Below are 20,193 nucleotides of genomic sequence, written 5' to 3' on the forward strand. Positions count from 1 at the left end.
TATTGTAAACTCTGATTGTGAATTAGCTGGTTTCTATGAAACTTCCTTGTTTGCTTCATATGGAGCAATATATAACTCATAAAAGGATTGATCCACAGCAATCAATTCATATATCCCTCTCTCTTTGAAATAAATGGGAGAAATTTTATTCATATGTAAACTTTTACAACCAGGGTTACAGGTAACAAGTACTTACAAATGTGATCTCTTTTCCCCCAATGTGAATTATGTCTTTGCATTTTGTTTTTAATAAAGGGTCTCATTCCTCTCATTGAATATTTTTGAGTATTAAGCTCTGAGAGCTACTGTTCAATGGATGATGAATCAGGCCCTAAACTTCTTACCTTTTAATCAGCTAAACAATGTTCTTATATCAGGATTTTTTTATATTCAGGTTGTATTTTCCCCCAGAGTGAGGAACAGTCTGAATAAGAATTATAACTGCGTGTATTTAAAATAAATTATTCTGTATTATATTGTATGTAGAATATTCACTCCCTGATTTCCATATATCTCCTCAGTGTTGGATATTGAATGAGGTCTTTCTTTCAGAGTTTTACCCAAAATAGAACTATTTTCCTTAATTTGGTTTCTTTTCTATTTTATTTCATCCATCTTTACTATTGTTTGCACTTTAACTCTAGCCTGGATGAAGGATGTCAGGAGTCATTTCTAGGCTTTGGGACAGAGAACCTGAACCTACCAGTGGAATTAGGCTTTTCTAGGGATTTGCAATATTTTGGAATTTTAGTTTGTTTTTTAAAAGAAAAGATCATGGTGAATGTTTCAGAGACCACTATATACAATAAATCTTGATTTTCTTATACCACATGCATGATAGAACTCCGGAATATTTTATCACTTTATTAAACTGAGAAATAAGAATTAAGGACTAGATCTAGCCCCCACCGAAGTCAACGGAAAGACTTTCATTGACTTCAATGGCCTTTAAATCCTGGAATACAACTAAAAAAGTACAAATGAGGCAGCATAATAATAGAGATTTTAACTTGTATTAGTGATCCTTTGTACTGAAGTCAAATCAGTTGTGGACTTCACAGATAGAAGTGTAAAGAGTACAGAATCAAGATGTACAATAAGAACATAGTACGGTCCTTATTTCCATGGGATCTATGTATGTGAGGGCAGAACTCAAACCTTTGATTTGCATCACTTATTAAATATTATGCTCAAAACTGAATTAACCATTGTAAAATATATAATTTACAGGCTGTATTTTAATTGCATGAAGACTCAGTGAGAACTTTGTCTAATGTGGACTGAATTATGTTCCACTATTTCTCATTGTCAATAAATGCTAATAATTTCACACCCATGTATTTACTGTGTTACCTATTGGTATCAGTGTTGCATTACATTATAAAGTAAAAGATAGTTAGGAACTTGGAAATAAGAGCATCTTATGCACTAACAATCTGCTTAAATTAGTCATTATTAAAAAGGGGGTAATACCACCTTTACCAAAAGTGAAGAGAGAGATTCTTAAACCAGACTTTGGTCTGAACAGAGAGCCTTGGTTTTTAGATAGTCACTCTTGCAAGGAATCTATTTGGAACCTACAAACATTCCTATACCAACTCTGCAAATAGTGCAGTTCTTATAACTTATTTACATTATGTGAAATTCAAGCTATAAAACTGATCTTAATGTGCTCCTTTTATTCATTCCTCACACTTTTACATGAGAACCTCCTAAAGAACTGGAATATAGAAATAGGAAAGATGTTCTTTTAAAAAAGTTTTTTTTTCTCTCCCTTGTCTCACCCACTTAAATGTATTTTATAATCATGTCTAAAAATTTCTAGCTTCAGATCAGAAACTAATCTGTGAATCAGGGAAACAGAGACTTCACTAATGCAAGAGTTCATAGAGGGAGAGGCTGTTTTAACTATCAATCACATAAAACATTTCAGGCCAAAAGGGGGCATTCCTGGGAAAGAAGAAGGCTTAGAATAGTAATTCTCTTTCATAAAAATATATTGCACTTCTATAACTTTTATCTAATCATCTCTACACTTCACAAACATTTATAAAGCCTCACACCAATCCTATTGGGTAAGATATGAGATATAAAGGGCTCACTTTCTCTACCACTGAAATGCAACCCTGTCTGTGTAGAACATGGTAGATCTTTAACACCAGCACAGAACACAATAGTTTGATGGGAAGTGAAGAACACAGTATTTAACTGGGGAATTCGGGGAGGCAATACGTAATTACCAATATTGCAATCTGGCCAGGACACTTACATTAACTCCCTGATTCATACAGAAGTTGAGTATAGGATCTTTAATGACCACAGTTGTTCCAACTCAACATTTCTCTTTTACATCTCTTTGGAAAAAAGACGCCCTCTGGCAATGCAATTCCCTGACACTATGCTTGGTACAGATTCATTACTGATTCAGATGATCACATCAAAAGGTGCTATAGTCTTTCCGAACTTAACTAAATAGCCCCTCCCAAGACTTTGTAATAAAGAAATAAGATGGGTTTGCAATATAGGTTCAGGATTTACAGTGCAAAAAACAAACTATTAAATGCAAAGAAACGCCATTTTCAGGCAACATTAAGGTTGCATAGTTAAAACTGCAGGAAGCCAAGAAGTGCACCAGTTAAGGTTCCAACAGGAGTGTTGACCAGATTGTTCATTAAGGATGTTTTATGGTAGGCTTTGCAGGATTCTTCCAATTCCTGTAGCTATGGAAAGCTAACCTGGGATTTCTGTGCTGCCTCACATAGTTGCCATATTCTGGATTTAATTAAATTTCCTTTTTAGCTTTGGGGTGAATACCATGCAATGGAGGAAGAGGCAGAAATGTTTCCTGAATGGGTTATCTTGAGGAATACTAGCTAAACGCTAAGGTTTTTGAGGCATTTTGACACCTACTCTCTTATCTGCCTCCTCTGGATTTGATGGCATTCCGTTTTTGAAAGGCATTATCTTCCAAGAATGAAAATCCTTGGCTGGCAAAGAGTCCTATAAATTCCTTGCACTTGCAGTGGGGTTCTGACTAGGGTTCATTCAAATGGCATAAGTAGTGGGCAATAAATAGTCAATTATATAACATATTCCATTGTGGCATTTGCCTACCTTTCTGGAACTACTCAAATTTGTCTATAAAATCCTTATTCCACATTAGCTACAAAAAGACTGGGAGCCACGACTTTCTGAGTTCTAATCCTGGCTCTAACACTTCCTCCCTCCGAGGTCTTAGGCAAGTCACTTTGCTTCTCTGCCTCATTTCCCCATTGATAAAATAGGGATAATATCACTTACTGACTTATCACCCAGGTCTGTTGTGAGGACCAATTAGTTGTGTATCTAAAGTCCTTTGAAGATATAAAAGCACCATATAAGTCCAACCAGCACGCAGTATTACTTTAAGACAAAGAGAAAGTGCAGGGGCCTGGCATTTAAATGCAAAAGTCAAACTGTAGCACAGAAAGAGACAAAACAAGCACCTGGATCAGATGTAATGCTTTACATGCCTTTTGGGGAATTTTTGCATCAGGAGAGAGGACGTTCATTACGTAACTGTTGCAGACATGCTATGACTTGAAGAAGAGTCGGGTGGACTGCTGCATTCTGTGCAGAGGATTTATCTACCTACAGAACAGCACTGTTACATACTGGACTTATTTGCATTCAGAGGTTAGGACTGCCATAAAAAGACTAGCAGTGTAAACAAAAGACAGGGTGAATATGATCCCCTTTGACTTACAAAATCCTAAAGTAATTTGAGTCAATTCATGGCTGTCTCCTTTCACAGAGATTTTGTATTTAATATTGGTTTCTCTCCTGTAAGAATAATGTCCTGAGGTTGTCTATCCCTCCACACCGTGGGAGCTGTAGGCAAGAGAGGTCTGCTGGGTTCCCAGAGGAAGAAAACCTCCCCTTCCAACCAAGGGTGATCAGATTGCAAGTGTGGGAAAAAAAAAAACAGGACGGGGTGGGGGCAATAGGCGCCAATATAAGACAAAGCCCCAAATATTGGGATTGTCCCTATAAAATCAGGACATCTGGTCACCCTATTCTAAGGACATAGAGCAGCAGTGAAGCTATTTCACACAGTCACAGATGTAATAACCCTTGCAGATACAATCCTTCCCTCCCTAGCAGTGCTAGGGTGCAGATATCTGCAGAATAGCTTCTTTGGCTCACAGGGATATCATTCTAGTAATCTTCAGAAAATATTATTAACGTATACATATAGTGCCATCTGTTTTCATAATACCTTGCAAAAAAGAGATAAGCATATTCTTGGCTCCCCAAACAGCTTGCAGTCTATCTATGACTACTAGACAAATACTCACAAGTTATGGGGTAATGGTTCAGGAGGGGGTGGCTGAGGGGATTACGGAGGATGAGAAGACTGGAGGGATTTCACGGAGGAGTGAGAAGGTGCTTGGCAAACAAGAGAGACATTATTCCAGGCGTTAGGTTCAGCATGATGGAAGATGCAATATGGCAAGTGGAACCAAGAAATGTCAGAGAAGAGATTCTGACCCACATTCTCAGCAGCATGCAGTTCTGTTCAGCAACAAAGAAGCCACCTGTGGTTCCCTGATTTTATAATCAGTTTTACACCAGTTGCAGCCAAGCGGAAAGCAGCCTGAGAGCTGCTTTAATCTACAGTGGCTGCTTCTGCCCCCCACCACAGAACTGCCCATCCAGGAACTGTGCTCTGGCAGACCCCTTTCCCACATGCTATGCCAAGGGCTGTAGGCATGGTGGTGTAGAACCTGGCTATCCTAGTTCTATGCCTTCTGGGGAATCCCCCACTGGGGAGATCTGGCAGCTTTCTGGCCCCCTTGTAATACCAGCACAGTGAAAGGGTGATTGTTCTCAGCAGAGAATCCAGATCCATTTCTCCTTTCATCCCAAGGAATATGTCCTGGAGACCATGCATTATAGTGTATACAGAACAGCTGGTGTACAAAGCACTACATGACAAGTGACCAGTGCCAAAACAAACAGCATCTCCCTGATGCAACCAACTTCAGTTGAAAAAACCATATCCTAAATAATCAACCGCAAAGCAAAAGCCAATATTATGATTTTTTTTAAAAAACAATTTCCTGACTAGCAAATTCTAATTTCCTGAATAAAGCTGAGATCTTTGAGTGGGGGAACCATGCAAATGTTGGGAGGAAAGACGCTTCCACCCAGAACAGAGAGCAAGTCCCTTAGCTTGTAGGAGTGGCTATGATATGATGTACCCTACCACAAACCCACACACACAGTGTTGTGATACAGTGCTTCTACACAGTTCATAGACCCACTGGCCAGTTTATGTACCAGTTTATGTAGCAGGTTATGTACCAGTTTATGTAGCAGTTTATGTACCACAGTCTTGGGCTGAACATTTTCCCGCCTTTTTTTTTTTTAAACCCACTTGCTGAGCTCTACCTCAAAGCAGGCAGCAGGCAGCAGTGGGTCTATCTGGAAGAGATCTGGGAGCAGTTGCTGAAGAAAAGTGAGGGTGTTTTTACCTTCTAAACTCTCTGTGATGCCTGAAATATGAAAATTATTTCTTCTTGCCCTGGTTTCCAAGTCATCCAATTTCTCCTCATTGTCATCTTTGGGGCAGACATTTCCCCATTTCTCTCCTTTATTTCAATGGCTGTTCTCTGGAGCTCATCTTCTGAGTCAGCCATTTGGGATGTGATGTCTGAGATATCATCTCTCAGGGGAGAAGCGTCTGTGAAAATGTTGTCCAATTTCTCTACCAGGAAGGCCCTTTGGCATTGCTCTAGGCCTTGCTGCACTGTCATAGTGAGGAGGAGTCTGTTTTGCGGGGGTCAAATCCAGCCTCTCTTTATGCCTTTGTTTGTCATTTAGATCCAGCTGTGATGATTCCGTAAGTCTCCAAGGAGCTTTAATTTCTGAAAGCTGGAGTGCAATGAGGTATCCAAAATAACCACCACATTTCACGTGACGAGAGCAAAGAATAGGAACCAAAATGCCATTGTCTCCTGGTTACTGTACGACTTCACTCAAACATTCACCAGTGACAGAGATCTAAGCACAGGAAAGTATGCTGCATCAATTAATACAAAGTTTAGTGGCAGGTTTTGAATTTTAGGTGCCATTCGTTATGAATATGTTTATTTTATGGAACCAGCCAGTTCCCGCTGCTGCTCACTAATGGCCTGACTGTGAGCCCTTCCACTCACTGGTTACTCACATGAGTAACTGGACACCACTGGGAGTCAGCAGTTTACAACCTGACCTTAACAAACCACACACATTTTTGGAGCATTAAAAGAGTGCGACTAAACCACAGTTTTTAAACTGCATTAAATACACAATTACATGGAAACTGAGAGTTAAATCTGCCACAGCTCCCCTAACTTATCCTGTTTATTTCTACCTATTACATCACAAGGGCTGAGGTTATGCCTCCTGTACAGATCTCTCAGGCCTTTATGTAATACTTTACTAGAAGTGAGGGCATAAACATATTTTTATACCTTCCTACAGTCTGTGCTGAAGTCCCATTTTAATCAAGCAAGAAATACCTGGCTATGAATTATTTTGCTCACATGCTGGTAAGACACTAGAAAACTCAGATCTTGAGATGAACAGTAATTAGACCCATGCGTGCTAAGGGCTTTGTGAGTACTTTGGCAACCGCTGAGGAATCATTTTCTAATGCCTGCAGGTGTACGTGTTTGAGTCACAGGTAATGTGACCTTTCCATTTCGCTGGAATCATTACTCACCCATAAAGGCATTTCCGCCATGATCGAATGCCAGATAATCAGCTTCTCTGGAACCCTGCAATTCTTAGAATTCTCAGCCAGACACGTTGTCGCCTATAATAAAATACACAAACACAGTTAAAGTCCATCTTAAGTATATTTACATAAACCATGCAATATGTCTGATGTTGGATTTTCACTTGCCATGTATATGAATGGTTATACTGAGAAGAATTTCTCCCTAGTTTGCTAATATTATCAGATGTACTTTAGCACAAAAACTCAATGGCAAAACAATGTACGGTGTATTGTAATGACAATCATGCATCCATAATGAATTCATCACAAAGTATGTTGGGGTTTGTACAAGCCAGATTTTGACTAGAACTATATACCCAGTAAGAACTCCCTTTACACCTCTACATGAGCTAACCTGACATCGGGTCCAACACACAGAAGTAAAGGGGGCTATGCACCTGCTTACCTCTTTTTCAGAATAGGTGGGCAGTGAGTACATGGAATGTTGACTCTACCTCCCCCAATGCCATGGCCAGCACAGCTGAGCCAGAGAAGGGGAAGGAACAGTAATTTACTGCTGCTAAAGGCCAATAACAGATAACTTCCATCCTAAGGGTAGGAGAAGTGAGGGGGTGGGAGAGATTGTGATTCTCAGAGTCATTATGCCTTCCAGTGCTACTCTTTAGTGATGCAACTTATACACCATCCTTGGCTCAGGGCTGTGCATAATGTCACAATCAAGCTCTTAAATTGGTCAGCTTTTGATATATGTAAGCTTCTCCTAAATATTCCCTCAGTGAACTTGTGCAATGCAAACAGAGCAGCATCTAGCATTAATTGGCCCCCTTTACAAGAGGCAGGCTCTTGTAAACATTATCTGGAAAAAAAAATTTACATGGAAAGTAATAATGTATGTGAACATGACTCAGAGCTAGGTCTGCATATGTGCCTCTAGGAGAGGGTTTTACCCTACCTGGAGCTATGTGAACAAGTTCTCTTCTTTCTTTAACAACCCTAATTAACCTTTTATACAGGAAACTAGACCAATCTTCTTGAACTGCCCTATTAACCATAAGCCATTACAAACATGCTGACATCTCACTCAGTTTTTTATGCAAACAATAAGGTAATTATAATTACAAATTATTTTTGAACAATAATTCCCAGAAATGCAATAAGAATATAGCAGAAATCATCTTTGTTTGGGTTTCACTCACATCACTACCTTACAGACACACTTCATCCTTCAGTTGCCTTAGGGCTTGTCTACACACACAAGTTCTACTGTTTTAATTGTACCACTATAGTTAAAGAGGTCCTACCTCCCCTAATATGGTTGCAGAAAGCAGTGTAATGGTGTTTTATATTAGTAAAGTCATATCCACAAAGGGAGGGGAATAAGCTACACCAGTATACAGTGTTTTTATATTAATACAACTGTGTCTGTGTTAGAGGTTGTCCCTAATTTAACTATTTTGGTTAAACACACACACACACTCACTCTCTCTAACTGAAATAGTTATATTAGAGCAACAACTGGGTTAAGAACAGGTCTGAATTATCAGCTCCACAGTGGAATAGAGTGGGGTGGTCCCATAGGAGGTATTTGCTCTACCACTTAAGAGATACATTGAGCGGGCTTAAACAATGTAATTAGTTACTAGGTTCTCTCCTTTTTACAATAACATATTGCATTTAATTGTCTCTTCTGCTCTCCCATCCACTTTCCTTCACTCGTTTGAAAAGAAGAGGGAGCAATGGAACTTGAGCTCCCTGGTTACATTGGATGCTCTCTCTCATTTTATTTCTGTAAAGAGTAAAGTCAAGGAACATAACCATTAGAAAGAAATCTGCCTTTATCGCTGTCACTGGGAGAACTGCATGCAGTGTTGTTGTAGTCATGTTGGTCCCAGGATATTAGACAGACAAGGTGAATGAAGTAGTATCTTTCATTGGACCAACTTCTGTTTGTGTGAGATACAAGCTTTCAAGCTTACACAAAGCTCTTCTTCAGGTCTGGGAGAGCTCTCCCTTCAAGAGCAATTTAAGTTTTAGCTGCACCCTGTTCCTGATTTAAACCAAGAAACGAGGCCTTGTGATGGTTATATTACAGGGGAACTGTAGACCTAAGACCAAGGAAGCTGTATAAAGGTAGGGTCTTTTCCTCAGCGTGGAAGGGAAGTAAAGCAAGGATAATCTGATGATGGCTCTGACAACTGCTTCATTGTTTAAGGCCCCAGGCCTGGAGCTCATAGAAGAGGGAGCGTGAGAGCTTCTCTGTCTGACCACCACCGTGTGTTTTCATTGGAGTTCAATAAGGGGAGGATACTGACAGGTTCTCAAAGGGGAAAGAGATGGGGTGAAAGTTTTGGACTGCTGATTTTTTAAAAGTGTTGGTTACCCCAGAAGAGGTAGAAGAGGATAAAGGGGGTAAAAAACAAGGCTGATGTCATGGTAGGGGTCTACGACAGACCACCTAACCAGGAAGAAGAGGTGGATGAGGCTTTTTTTAAACAAATAAAATCATCCAAAGCACAGGACTTGGTGGTGATGGGGGACTTCAACTACTCAGACATCTGTTGAGAAAATAACACTGCAGGGCACAGATTATCCAACAAGTTCTTGGAATGTATTAGAGACAATTTTTTTATTTCAGAAGGTGGAGAAAGCTACCGGGGGGAGGCTGTTCTAGATTTGATTTTGACAAATAGGGAGGAACTGGTTGAGAATTTGAAAATGGAAGGCAGCTTGGGTGAAAGTGATCATGAAATGGTAGAGGGAGAACAGCAAAATAAAGACAATGGATTTCAAGAAGGCAATCTTTAGCAAACTCAGCGAGTTGGTAGGTAAGATCCCATAGGAAGCAAGTCTAAGGGGAAAAACAATTGAAGACAGTTGGCAGTTTTTCAAAGAGACATTATTAAGGGCACAAGAGGAAACTATCCCACTGCATAGGAAAGATAGGAAGTGTGACGGGTTCGGTCACAGAGATCCCCTTGGGACTGTCACCTGATGTGTTGAGACTACCTCTGAGCCCATTTTCTCTGTCAGTTTGGGCCTCCGGAACCCTGTCTTGTTGAGCCAGATATGCTAATCTGTTGCAACACAGACCCAGGATCTGATGCACGCCCCCAAAGCTGCAGACTTAACTGAAAACAACTTAGCAAGTGCTCCTGTCTCTAGCACCCAGATACCCTGCTCCCAATGGGATCCAAACCCCAAATAATATGGGGCATCTTTAGTTGGTCTTTGGTTAGGAATCAGAAGGCCCTGGCAGGGGCGGGGAAGGAAAGGAGCCAGGAACTTATTGGGAGATCATAGGAGAGGAAAGGAGTCCTAAGAGGTTTGGATAAAAGTCTGAGCTTTTTGATGCTTATGTGAACAGAATAAATGTAGTGTTGTTGTTCTTATGACTTTTATCAAAAGTCTCACAATATGTGATGTTTTACTTCAATCTCTGACGCCTGGAATCATGTGACTATGTGAGACTCTCAGCTTGCATTTTAAAAAAGTGAGTTTCTAGCACTCACGGTTTCAGAGGAAAGCTTGAAAATGTGACCCCAGGGCACGCTAAATGCTCAAAAACCATAAAAAGAACCCCAATTTAAAAACAAAAACACAATACAAATAAAAAATGTGATTTCTACGCCAATCTCATGATTCTGGAGAGCATGACTCCTGATTTTTGAACTTTTGGGGTTGTCAACACTGCAAATGTGTTTCTTGAGGGTTTGGCAATTTGGTACATGTGTGGTTTGTTTGTATTGCAATCAAGATTAATATATCAGGTTTGATCTCCAGCATACTAGAAACAATAAGGGAAGAAGGCTAAATGACAGCTGCTGCTCTAAGACCAAAGCACTCCCTCCTGGTACAAAAATTCCTATTTAGTTTCTTTGTTCCCCTCCGCCTTAGTATTTTCAAGAGAACTTGGACATAAAACAATTGAAAACAAACAACCAGAAGAAGCGCTCCCTAAAACAGCATCAGCCTCCACCCTTAGAACAGCATCCATCTCCACTGGGATCTAAGCTTTCCCTCCTCCCATTAAAGTATTTTCTCTCCAGCATTCCCAGCAGAAGCAAGGGAAGTGACCGACTGGCACACACCGCAGCCCCTTATGTCACTTCTGGAGAAATGAGACATTGTATCTTTGTTTGTAACAGTGAGTAACCTAGCACCAATTGTTGATAGCTTTTCCACAATTAAGTCTTATCTCATCAGTTCAGGCCCATAGCCACAGGTATTGATATTTGCTGCAGAGACCAAAAGGAGATATAATCATGAAGGAGTTACTGTATAAGCCACTATCTTGAGTTATTTTATGTTCTTCATTATAAAACCAAATCTCTCCCGGATCTCAGTGTCTGTTCATCTGATGCTATATTCATTATGTTTGCAGATGCTGCTGCCATACCTATGATTTGGAGGCCCGTCCAGCACAACCCTTCCTAGGAGAAAAAAATCTCTAACGTTATAACCAGCTTCCACTATTCTATTATTTAAAATAGTGCTAACGAGGATGGTCTTGCATTTAAGGCACCCAGCTAGGATGCAGAAAATCTGAATTCAGTTATCTCTACCACGGACTTCTTGTGCGACCCTGGGCTAGTTATTTACCCCAGTCCTACAAACATGTACATAACTTTATACACTTGATTAGCCCCGTCATCAATAGCAGTATTTGTGTGTGTAAAGTTACATGCACACTCATATTTATGGACTGGGACGTTGATCTCTTTGTACCTCAGATCCTCATGTATATAACGGGAATAATAATACTGCCCTTTTCTTTCTTCTCTGCTGAGGCCTCGACTTGTTTTATCAATATAGCTTTACCGGTGTAAGTATACTGGAAGAACCCCCAGGGTAAACACAGCTTATGCAGAAAGGAGTTTTTCTGTCGCCACCTCCCTGAACGACATTAGCTATGCTAACAGAATCATTCTTCTGTCTATCATGCCTACTCCGGGAGTTTTGTTGTCATAGCTATATCAGCTGTGTGTAGCTTTTTTTTCACACCCCTGACTGACAGAGCTATGTTGACAAACTTTATAGTGTAGACCTGGTTTTCGATTATAAGCTTCTGTCTCTTACTATGTACACATATGGCAATAAGCACAATAGGGATCTGATCTCAATTGGTGGCTCTAGACAGTACTGTAATAAAAATAAAATAATTTTAATTTAAGATAAGTGAGCCAGAAGCACTAATGGCACCAGAAGTCATTGTTCTCACCACTGCAATCAATATGTCACAATTGTTGGAAGCAACATGTCGTTTTATATCAAACATTTTAGAATAAAAATAATACTTTCAGTTATAATGTACATGGAACAATGACTGGTTGAGACCTTCAAAGTCTCCCAAGAAGGAATTTGTTAAAAATTACCCTAGGAAATGCACATACAACACTGGAACAGATTCAAAAATTCCAAGGCCAGAAGGGAATATTGTGATAATGTTCTGACCTCCAGTGTAACACAGAGAACTTCCCCAAAATAATTCTTAGAGTTTTAGAAAAACATTCAATCTTGATTTAAAAATTGTCAGTGATGGAGAATCCACCACAACCCTTGGTAAATTGTTCCAGTGATAATTACTCTCACTGTTAAAAATGCATGCTTTATTAGTTTAATCCACTTTAAATTCAGGCCTTCAGTTAATTTGGATTAATTTTCCTGACTGTCCCTGGGTAGACAAGCCCTAAATTACTTTTGAAAATGGGACTGAGGCATTTTTGAAAATGTTACTGTAGGCCCAGGTGCTCAAATATATGTAGGAACCTAACCCCCATTGAAAGTGCCTATATACCGTTGAGGATCTGGGCCTTCGTGCCTAAATCATTTTGGTAATAGGACTTTAGTATAAAATTGACTTTGTCACTTAGGGGTATAAGTCTTATTGAAAGTCAAGAGGAGTTAGGTGCTCAGGTGCTTTTGAAAATCCCAATAGGTGCTTATCTGCTCTTTTATGCTCTTTAGGAGCATAAATACCTTTGAAAATCCTGCCCATAGACACTTTTGAAAATGTTACCCTTAGACTTGTCACGGCAAAGGTGAAGAGAATCTATAATCTAGTTCTGCTTGTTGCAAAAAACAACAGAAATAAAACATAAGGGTGAACCATCCAAATTATTTTTGTTTGCTTTTGTTTTGACAATGTTTAAAGCAATTAAATCATCACTAATTATAGTGAGCATGCAGCCACTTCAATCTTTAGTTAATTGTGGTGCAGATGATCTTTTACCAGCCTATACAAGAAGCAATGCTGCCACCTGTTGTGGAAGCCTACTAAGACAATGAAAATCCAGTTTTTGCGGGACAATTGGTCCTGCAAAACTTCCCATGATGCTGTTTAAAAACTGTAAAAGGATGCAAAAAGACAAAGCATTGGGAGACAGGCCTCCTGTATTGTGTTCAAATCTATGCCAATGACTTTGGGTGACTAATCTAGCCAAGGTGGAAGGGGAAGAAAGATAAAGTAAGGTAATAATAATGAATTGTTGGTGTAAACTATGTAGCCTGCCCCAAAACCAAAACATAAAGTTCATCATGCTTAAATTTATGGTAGTTTATTTTGAATTCAGATTTATTTAGAGTGGGGATTCATAGATTAAGACAAAGAGGGACAGTTATGATCATCCTCAAAAGGCTCAGGTTCTAGTCACAAAGTTCAGCAACTAGGAATGAGATCCTTGGACCAGAATGGTGAGGAATTGAATAAAAACAGCAAAGCATTTGTCCCCAGCCCAGTACTGCATTCATATTTCACTTGCTAGCTGTTTGCATTGGACAGGATCCTGCTTCTGTTACATGACCCTGAAAGAAACACAGTAAGATCAGGTATCTTCCATGAATGTTTTATATTAATACATTCATGTGTCTTAAGTTTCGCTCCCTATAAAATATTCAGTGGATGAAGTGAAAGCCTTCCAGGGTGTATGCATGTTAGTAACCAAGGTTTAAAGAACTGATCATTTCTCTGCTCTGTGCCACAGAAAGATGGCCTGTCTCATCTTTATTTTATCCATATTCTTGAGCTTGTCTTGCTGTGCTGGGGATTTGCAACTTCTTCAGAACAATCAGAATTGTGAAAATGGAGTCTTCTGTACAAGAAGAGAACAGAATCAGTCAGTCTGTCCAGCAGGTATTTTGAAATAGGCTAATATCCATTTGCTAGAAACTATTTAAATGTTCTCACAATCCTTTTTCTTGAATTTTTAAAAAATATCCTTCAAAAGAGTGAAATTCTTCTGACGTAGCATCTGATCTTTATCACTATGATTAGGTAACAGACAGAATCCATGATTGGCTGGAAGGTTTAGCATGACTACTGCAGGAATAAGTAAAGCTTTCTACATTGTATTCAGTATTTCTGATCTCATTGGAAAGCCATTGTTTTTGGCCTACCTGGGTTACTGTGGGTGCAAAAGGCTTTAGAATCAGAAATTAAGGGCCAGACAGGTGAGGCCCTTTGTTTTTTGCGTAGAGAAAGAGGCCGACAAGACTGGGGGGTTGGGGGGGTCAAGCAACTTTCTGTTGTGTGGGGGAATCACAGATCTTCAACTTATTCATATATTGATGAGAGTGAAGCTTTTAAGATATTACAAGAGCATATGTTGTTCCCTGGCCTTTTATAGGACCACATGGTAGTTGTAAATGTATGTAGCCAATGGATTCAATGGAGCTGACAATTTATCCAGCTGAGGATCTGCCCCATTGCGTAGATTGTTTCTAGTCCTGCAAGTAAATACTTTTAAATGAAATAAATATTTTTAGATTTTCTTGGCTTCTTCAAAATGCTCTTTCATATATTACTTGTGCATTGGGAGTGCAGGACAATGGAGTTTTTATTTTGTCAAATGCTATGGGAATTTTTGGGTAATAAATAGTTTCAAGGAGTGGTAGTGTGAGCTGTGATCTGAGAGATAATTAGGTGTAAATGATAAATGTGTAGCATCCTGTCTTTTCTGTAATAACAGCATTTGCCAATTAGAAGATTTTCATACAGCATTGCAATATAAAGTTGTAACATATAAATATAAAATATAATATATTTTATGCAATGGGCAAGCATTTTTAATTGAAGAATTGGGATATGCTTAATTGCATCAAAAATTAGAACTACAGTGTAATTACAATACATTTATACTGTAATTACACTAATTAATGTACCTGTATTGTGAAGTTTTACTCTTTGCTTTTTTCCGAAGGTTTTTTCTGTCCTGAAGGAAGCATTCTACCAGTCCCATGCCCAGCTGGCACCTTCCGTTCTGCAGAAGGAACTCTGACTTCACACAGTTGCCTGAACTGCCCAGTGAATTTCTTTAATCCCACACCTGGCCAAGTGGCATGTCTTCCATGTGGCTCAGAAGCTGTGCAACCCAAGGAGGGTCAAGAAACATGTGTCTGTCATGGGGAAGGCCGTGTGTTTCAGGTATAGGACCAGCTCCTTCTGATTGTGAAAGAACAATTTAAAGTGGAAGGGTTGAAATTTAGTTTTATTTCTAATAAAAGATTCTTCCATTTTCTTAAATAACTAAATTATTATTATTTATTATTACTTATTATTTGAATTGCTGTATCCCTTGCAAGACCCAGTCAGAGACTGAAGCCCCCATGTGCTATGCACGGTACCCTCAAATAATGAAAAGACGGACCTTGCCCACAGAAAGCTTACACTTAAAAAAATCAGTTTTATTTCCAAATAACCTATTGTGACCAAATCACACTGAGAATTTTGACCACATCATGCTTAATCACACTAACACTTAAAGAAATGCTTCATTTTAAAACAAAATAAAGGGTTTTTGTTACTTTGAGCTCTAGAACTTTAGTACTCATGAAAGTGAGAAAATGGCAGAACTGGCTAGATCCAAGCATTGGTCAGACACTGTACAAACTTCTAGACAAAGGTCTGCCAAAGCATTTCAGGACCACTGTTGTTTTAGTCCTAAGTGCTCACACACACCTGCCAATGTAATTCAATCCTGCCCATAGCACCATCTATTATTTCATCCTTGGGCTCTCACATTACCCTGCCAATATACCTAGTATGCACTACCCTAAACATAATAATTCTCCTTCTTTACTGGCTGTACCCTTCAATCCTACAACTGACTATTCATATGCAGGCCTCATGTCTCCCTGTTCACATTCCGGAACTCTGTATTGTTTTGAGTTTCTCTTGGTTGCATCGTTCTGTCTCCTCTGATGGAAGGTAAAGAGCATGTATTTGAAAGCCGAAGGTTCAGTTTACATCTGTCCAATAAAGTGAGATCCTGATATAAGTAGTCTGTGGAAGCAGTTTTGCCTGGAAGACCACAGATGCTGAATAAATTCTCTTTCTTCTTACAGCTCAGTGATGCTCACTGCCCATGTGCTCCAGGTTATAAGACTTTAATGGATGGGAGGAGACACTGTGTTAGACAGGTATATGACATTTGTAGAGATGCAACTTCCCGAAACCAGGAAGGACAGTGCTTGACTAAGAAAGAATGGATGAAATACTGTACAAATAAGGTACTGTGTTTTTTATAAAAAGAAAAGGAGTACTTGTGGCACCTTATAGACTAACAAATTTATTTGAGCATAAGCTTTCGTGAGCTACAGCTCACTTCATCGAAATCCTGAAACCATGCATAACTTTCTGACCATTTCTGCATTGCGTATAGACTGTGCATGAACAAAGTGTCACTGGAGTTTTCACAACATGCTCTGAATTCCTGCATGTTGCTCCTGTCCTACCCGAAATAAGAAGTTCAGATTCTTTCAGCATGACAAAACAACTGCCCAATTTCCTTCTGCATTTTTCTGTTTTTCCCAAGAGGTCCTGATTAGAGTCCCAACATTCAGATTGTTTTCACACTTTTATGGCAGAATTTCTTCTTTGTTCATTTCTCTACAGGTTTGTGCCCTTCCTGAAGACTATCAAGGCTATGACAAGGTTCTTGGCCTCTGCGTTTGTCGAGCAGACAATCTGAACAGTGTGTGTAACTCTCAGTGTAGAAGACAACAAAGAGACATTCTGCAGTTTGTCTGTAAAGGGAAAAATGCTCAACTTTCTATCACTTACAGAAATGGGAGCCAGGTAAATGTGCTTCTCTTGTAACTTTTCCAGTGCATCTATTTATATTAATTTTTTAATATCCAGTCAGCCTTATAATTGAAGATCATCCTCCCTTTTTTTTTTTAAAGAGTGATGTCTTAAGTGTAGGAACAAAACAAAAGTAAATTCTGCTTTAGATGTCTGATGTATTTTTGCATCTGGTCTTGTATTGCAGCTGTAGCTTGTATGTGAAATTCATGTCACCCAAACTTATAAACTTTTCAGTATTTGGATATTCTGAACAAGATGATGGTGTGGCCTGTCGGTCTCAATTTCCAATCTATGCAGATGGCCAATTTGGAAAAGAGGTGTGCTGGTACTGATAGACATAATTGTCTTTGTCCATATGGGTCTGGCCAGGCTGAAGACTTAGCAAGCTTGTAACCTGCACTGCGACTTGAGAAACAAATGGTTCTCTCTCTTCCTGGGCCTGGTGCCTTTTACCACATCACCTCAGAAATTAGAATACTTGCTACATAGTGAAAACATTTCAGTTGTATTGGCTGTCACCCTATTTGCCTGGTAGGCCATAAAAGTGAGAAAAAAGAATCTGAGAAGGAGGCTACCTTTGACTTAAATGAAATGAGGGAGTTCTAATTTTTCTAAATCTAATTTTCAGATATCATTTTCGGGGTGGTGATTTTAAAGATGTAACTGATTTTAGGGAAGGGTTAATTTTGTTTCTTTAATTTGTGTGTTTAAAATTTGTATCTGTTATTTGGATTTGTGTCGATTTGCAGTTTGTAATTATTTATTGTATTATGAGGAATGGCCTATGGCTAAGATATTATATTAGTAAACCTCAAACTTCAACTTTTATTTTCAGATTGCCATTTTCTTGGAACAATTAAAGGCAGTTCTACAAGTGCTGCGTTCCTCAGCTAAGAACCCCTGCCCTACAGAGCACAGCATGTCTTCCTATCCTGTATACATGGTGAAAACAAATGGTAAGGAAGGGGATGACAGATTTCATAGTATTATACAGGTAATGAATGGCCTTTATAAATGTAATGTTGACATCCCTGGGCGGGTTGTTGGCAGCAGGGATTGAACCCGAGACTGCTGGATCTTGATGTACAAGTGTGTACTGCCTGAGCTAAAAGACCAATCTCTGTGAGCCAAGGCTGTAGTTGGCTTGTCACTCTAGGGGTATGTTTACAGTGCACATTAATCCCAGGCTCTGACTTGGGCTTGAGCCCAAGCCCTTCTTCCATCCACACAGAAATCTGTCCAACTTGGGTAAACAAGCACTCAAGACCTGGGTCTGAGGTCTCTGCTAGGGGGGTGGGTCAGAACCTAAATCCCACTGAGGCTTAGGTCCAACCCCTGTCATTTTTCAGGATACAGGACAAGCCAGTGACCCAAGTCAGAAGGTCAGCATAATGCAGTATGGACACATTAGTGTGGCTGTGACACCTGAGTCCAGCAATTATAAACCCAGTTTTACAACGCACTGTGGATGCTCAAGGATGGGGTTAGAAGCACCAAGTCTACAAACCGAGGTCCCACAGCCCTTAGGGTGCAATGTAGACATACCCTCAGTGGCCTGACCACTACTAGAGTGGGACAGAGCACCACACCGAGTGGACATGGCAAACAACAAGGTACTCATCAAAATACCTTTTAAAGAGCCTCAATGGATTATTTCCTAGAATGGAGATCTCAGACTCAAAAGTTTAATTCAAAGTGTCAGCACTCTAGATAAAACTCACACCTCTGTGCAAAGATCCCACCTATGTACTTGTTAAATACCATGTAAGACCAGACATTTTTTAAGCTTTCGGCTTCCCCAAAGTGTGATACGCAAAGTATGAAGAACGCTAGGTTTACATGTCAGACAATCCCTTTCACAGATCCTTTGTCTGTAGAGATTCTGCTTGGGGATGCTTATGCCTCATGTTTTAATGTGCATTTAGCAAGTAGATGTAAATGTACATATGCATGTATATTTTTCCATTACTCTGGAATAAAAACGGTGTGCCAAATGCATTATTTGTGTAACCAAATGAAGCTCCGTTAGCATTAATTGTGCCCATTTACACAAGTGGTGCATTTGACCATCTGAGCCAGATCCTCAATTGGTGTAAATCAGCATAGCTCGATTGACTTCAGCTGAGTTGCGTCAATTACCACCTGAAGATCTGGCCCTGTAGTGCCAAAGAGAATCTGAAGCACATGGATACTGCACATGCGTTTTAGAGCACAGGCCCTGAATGAAATTACAGAGCCAAAAAGGGCCCAGTGCACTCTGGATACAGTTCTATTTCAGTTTTTCTAAGCTTGATTTTTGAGGTGAGATAAATTGATCCTCTCCAGAGGGGGAGGAAATAGGGGTTCTGGTATGATAAAAATGCGGGTGACTGATGCTTTTGTATCATTTCAGGAAAAGGGTTTTTGGGTGTCTACAATCCTGACCCTGAACTGCTGCACAAGCTCATTGTGCCAAACAAAATTTCATCTCCTGACAAAAGTGTACCATTGTCAGCAGCAGCTCCAGGTGAGGCTATGCAGCAAGGCTGCAAAACGTAGTTTCTATAAGATTTGCCTTTGGTTACCAACATTAATTCCCTGCTATTCTGAACTGTGTCTGCAGTGAACAGTTAATAGCTATATTCAAAGCGTATAGACCTTGTCCTCCTCCACCTTATCATATCCCCTGAGAGATTCCCTCATTCTAAGCCTGATCCAAAGCTTATTGAAGTCAACAGAAAGAATTCAGTTGACTTAAGGGGGCTCTGAATCAGACCCTGTCTTCACTAGAGTATTGCCAAGCAGTTCTCTCCCGGGTCAAATATCACCACATGCAGAATGCCCACAGCTGTGTTCCCTACAGTAAATCTGTGCCTTCCTTCTCTCTCACTTTAACTATTACTATGTCAAGTAACTTTTTTATTGGTTCCACAAGCCCCTTGCAAAATTGATATAGGAGTCTCTGGCTTATACATCCTAAGGTCCTAGTGATTCTGTTGGCAAAATGATTCTCTACATGAGTTGGAACTATTATTATTTTCAAAATATTAAGGTCAACAATTTAAACATGGGTGCCTAAAGTTAGGCATCTAAATCCTTATCGAGGCATCCAAGTAACAAGCCTTATTTTCTAAGCACCCAAAACTCCCATTGCAATTGCTTGATCCCTACATCCTTGCAAGAGGGGTGCCCACAGTCAGTTTTACTCATGCTTTCCCAGCCTCAAATCTATGGATGAGCCAATTGCCGTAAAATGCAAGAGTGTCGTTTCGTTACATAGTGAAATGCTATAAGAGCTGGAAATCATGCAGCTAATGCCTAACCTTTAGAGGAACAATTTTAGCAAGGATGAAAGAACAGTGCACAG

The 20,193-nt window shown here is 39.7% G+C and overlaps 1 protein-coding gene across 1 annotated transcript in view; it reads left to right on the forward strand.

The window, feature by feature from the left end:
• LOC114021130 overlaps positions 1 to 20,193 on the forward strand; it is a 40,304-nt gene that overhangs the window by 13,354 nt on the left and 6,757 nt on the right. Inside the window, exons 11-14 of the mRNA XM_043533858.1 lie at positions 16,106 to 16,270; positions 16,656 to 16,838; positions 17,683 to 17,803; positions 19,240 to 19,353. Of these exons, the coding sequence (XP_043389793.1) occupies positions 16,106 to 16,270; positions 16,656 to 16,838; positions 17,683 to 17,803; positions 19,240 to 19,353 (583 nt within the window). The remainder of the gene's footprint in view (positions 1 to 16,105; positions 16,271 to 16,655; positions 16,839 to 17,682; positions 17,804 to 19,239; positions 19,354 to 20,193) is intronic.

Source organism: Chelonia mydas, chromosome 22 (assembly GCF_015237465.2).
Source record: "Chelonia mydas isolate rCheMyd1 chromosome 22, rCheMyd1.pri.v2, whole genome shotgun sequence".
Lineage (NCBI taxonomy): Eukaryota > Metazoa > Chordata > Testudines > Cheloniidae > Chelonia > Chelonia mydas.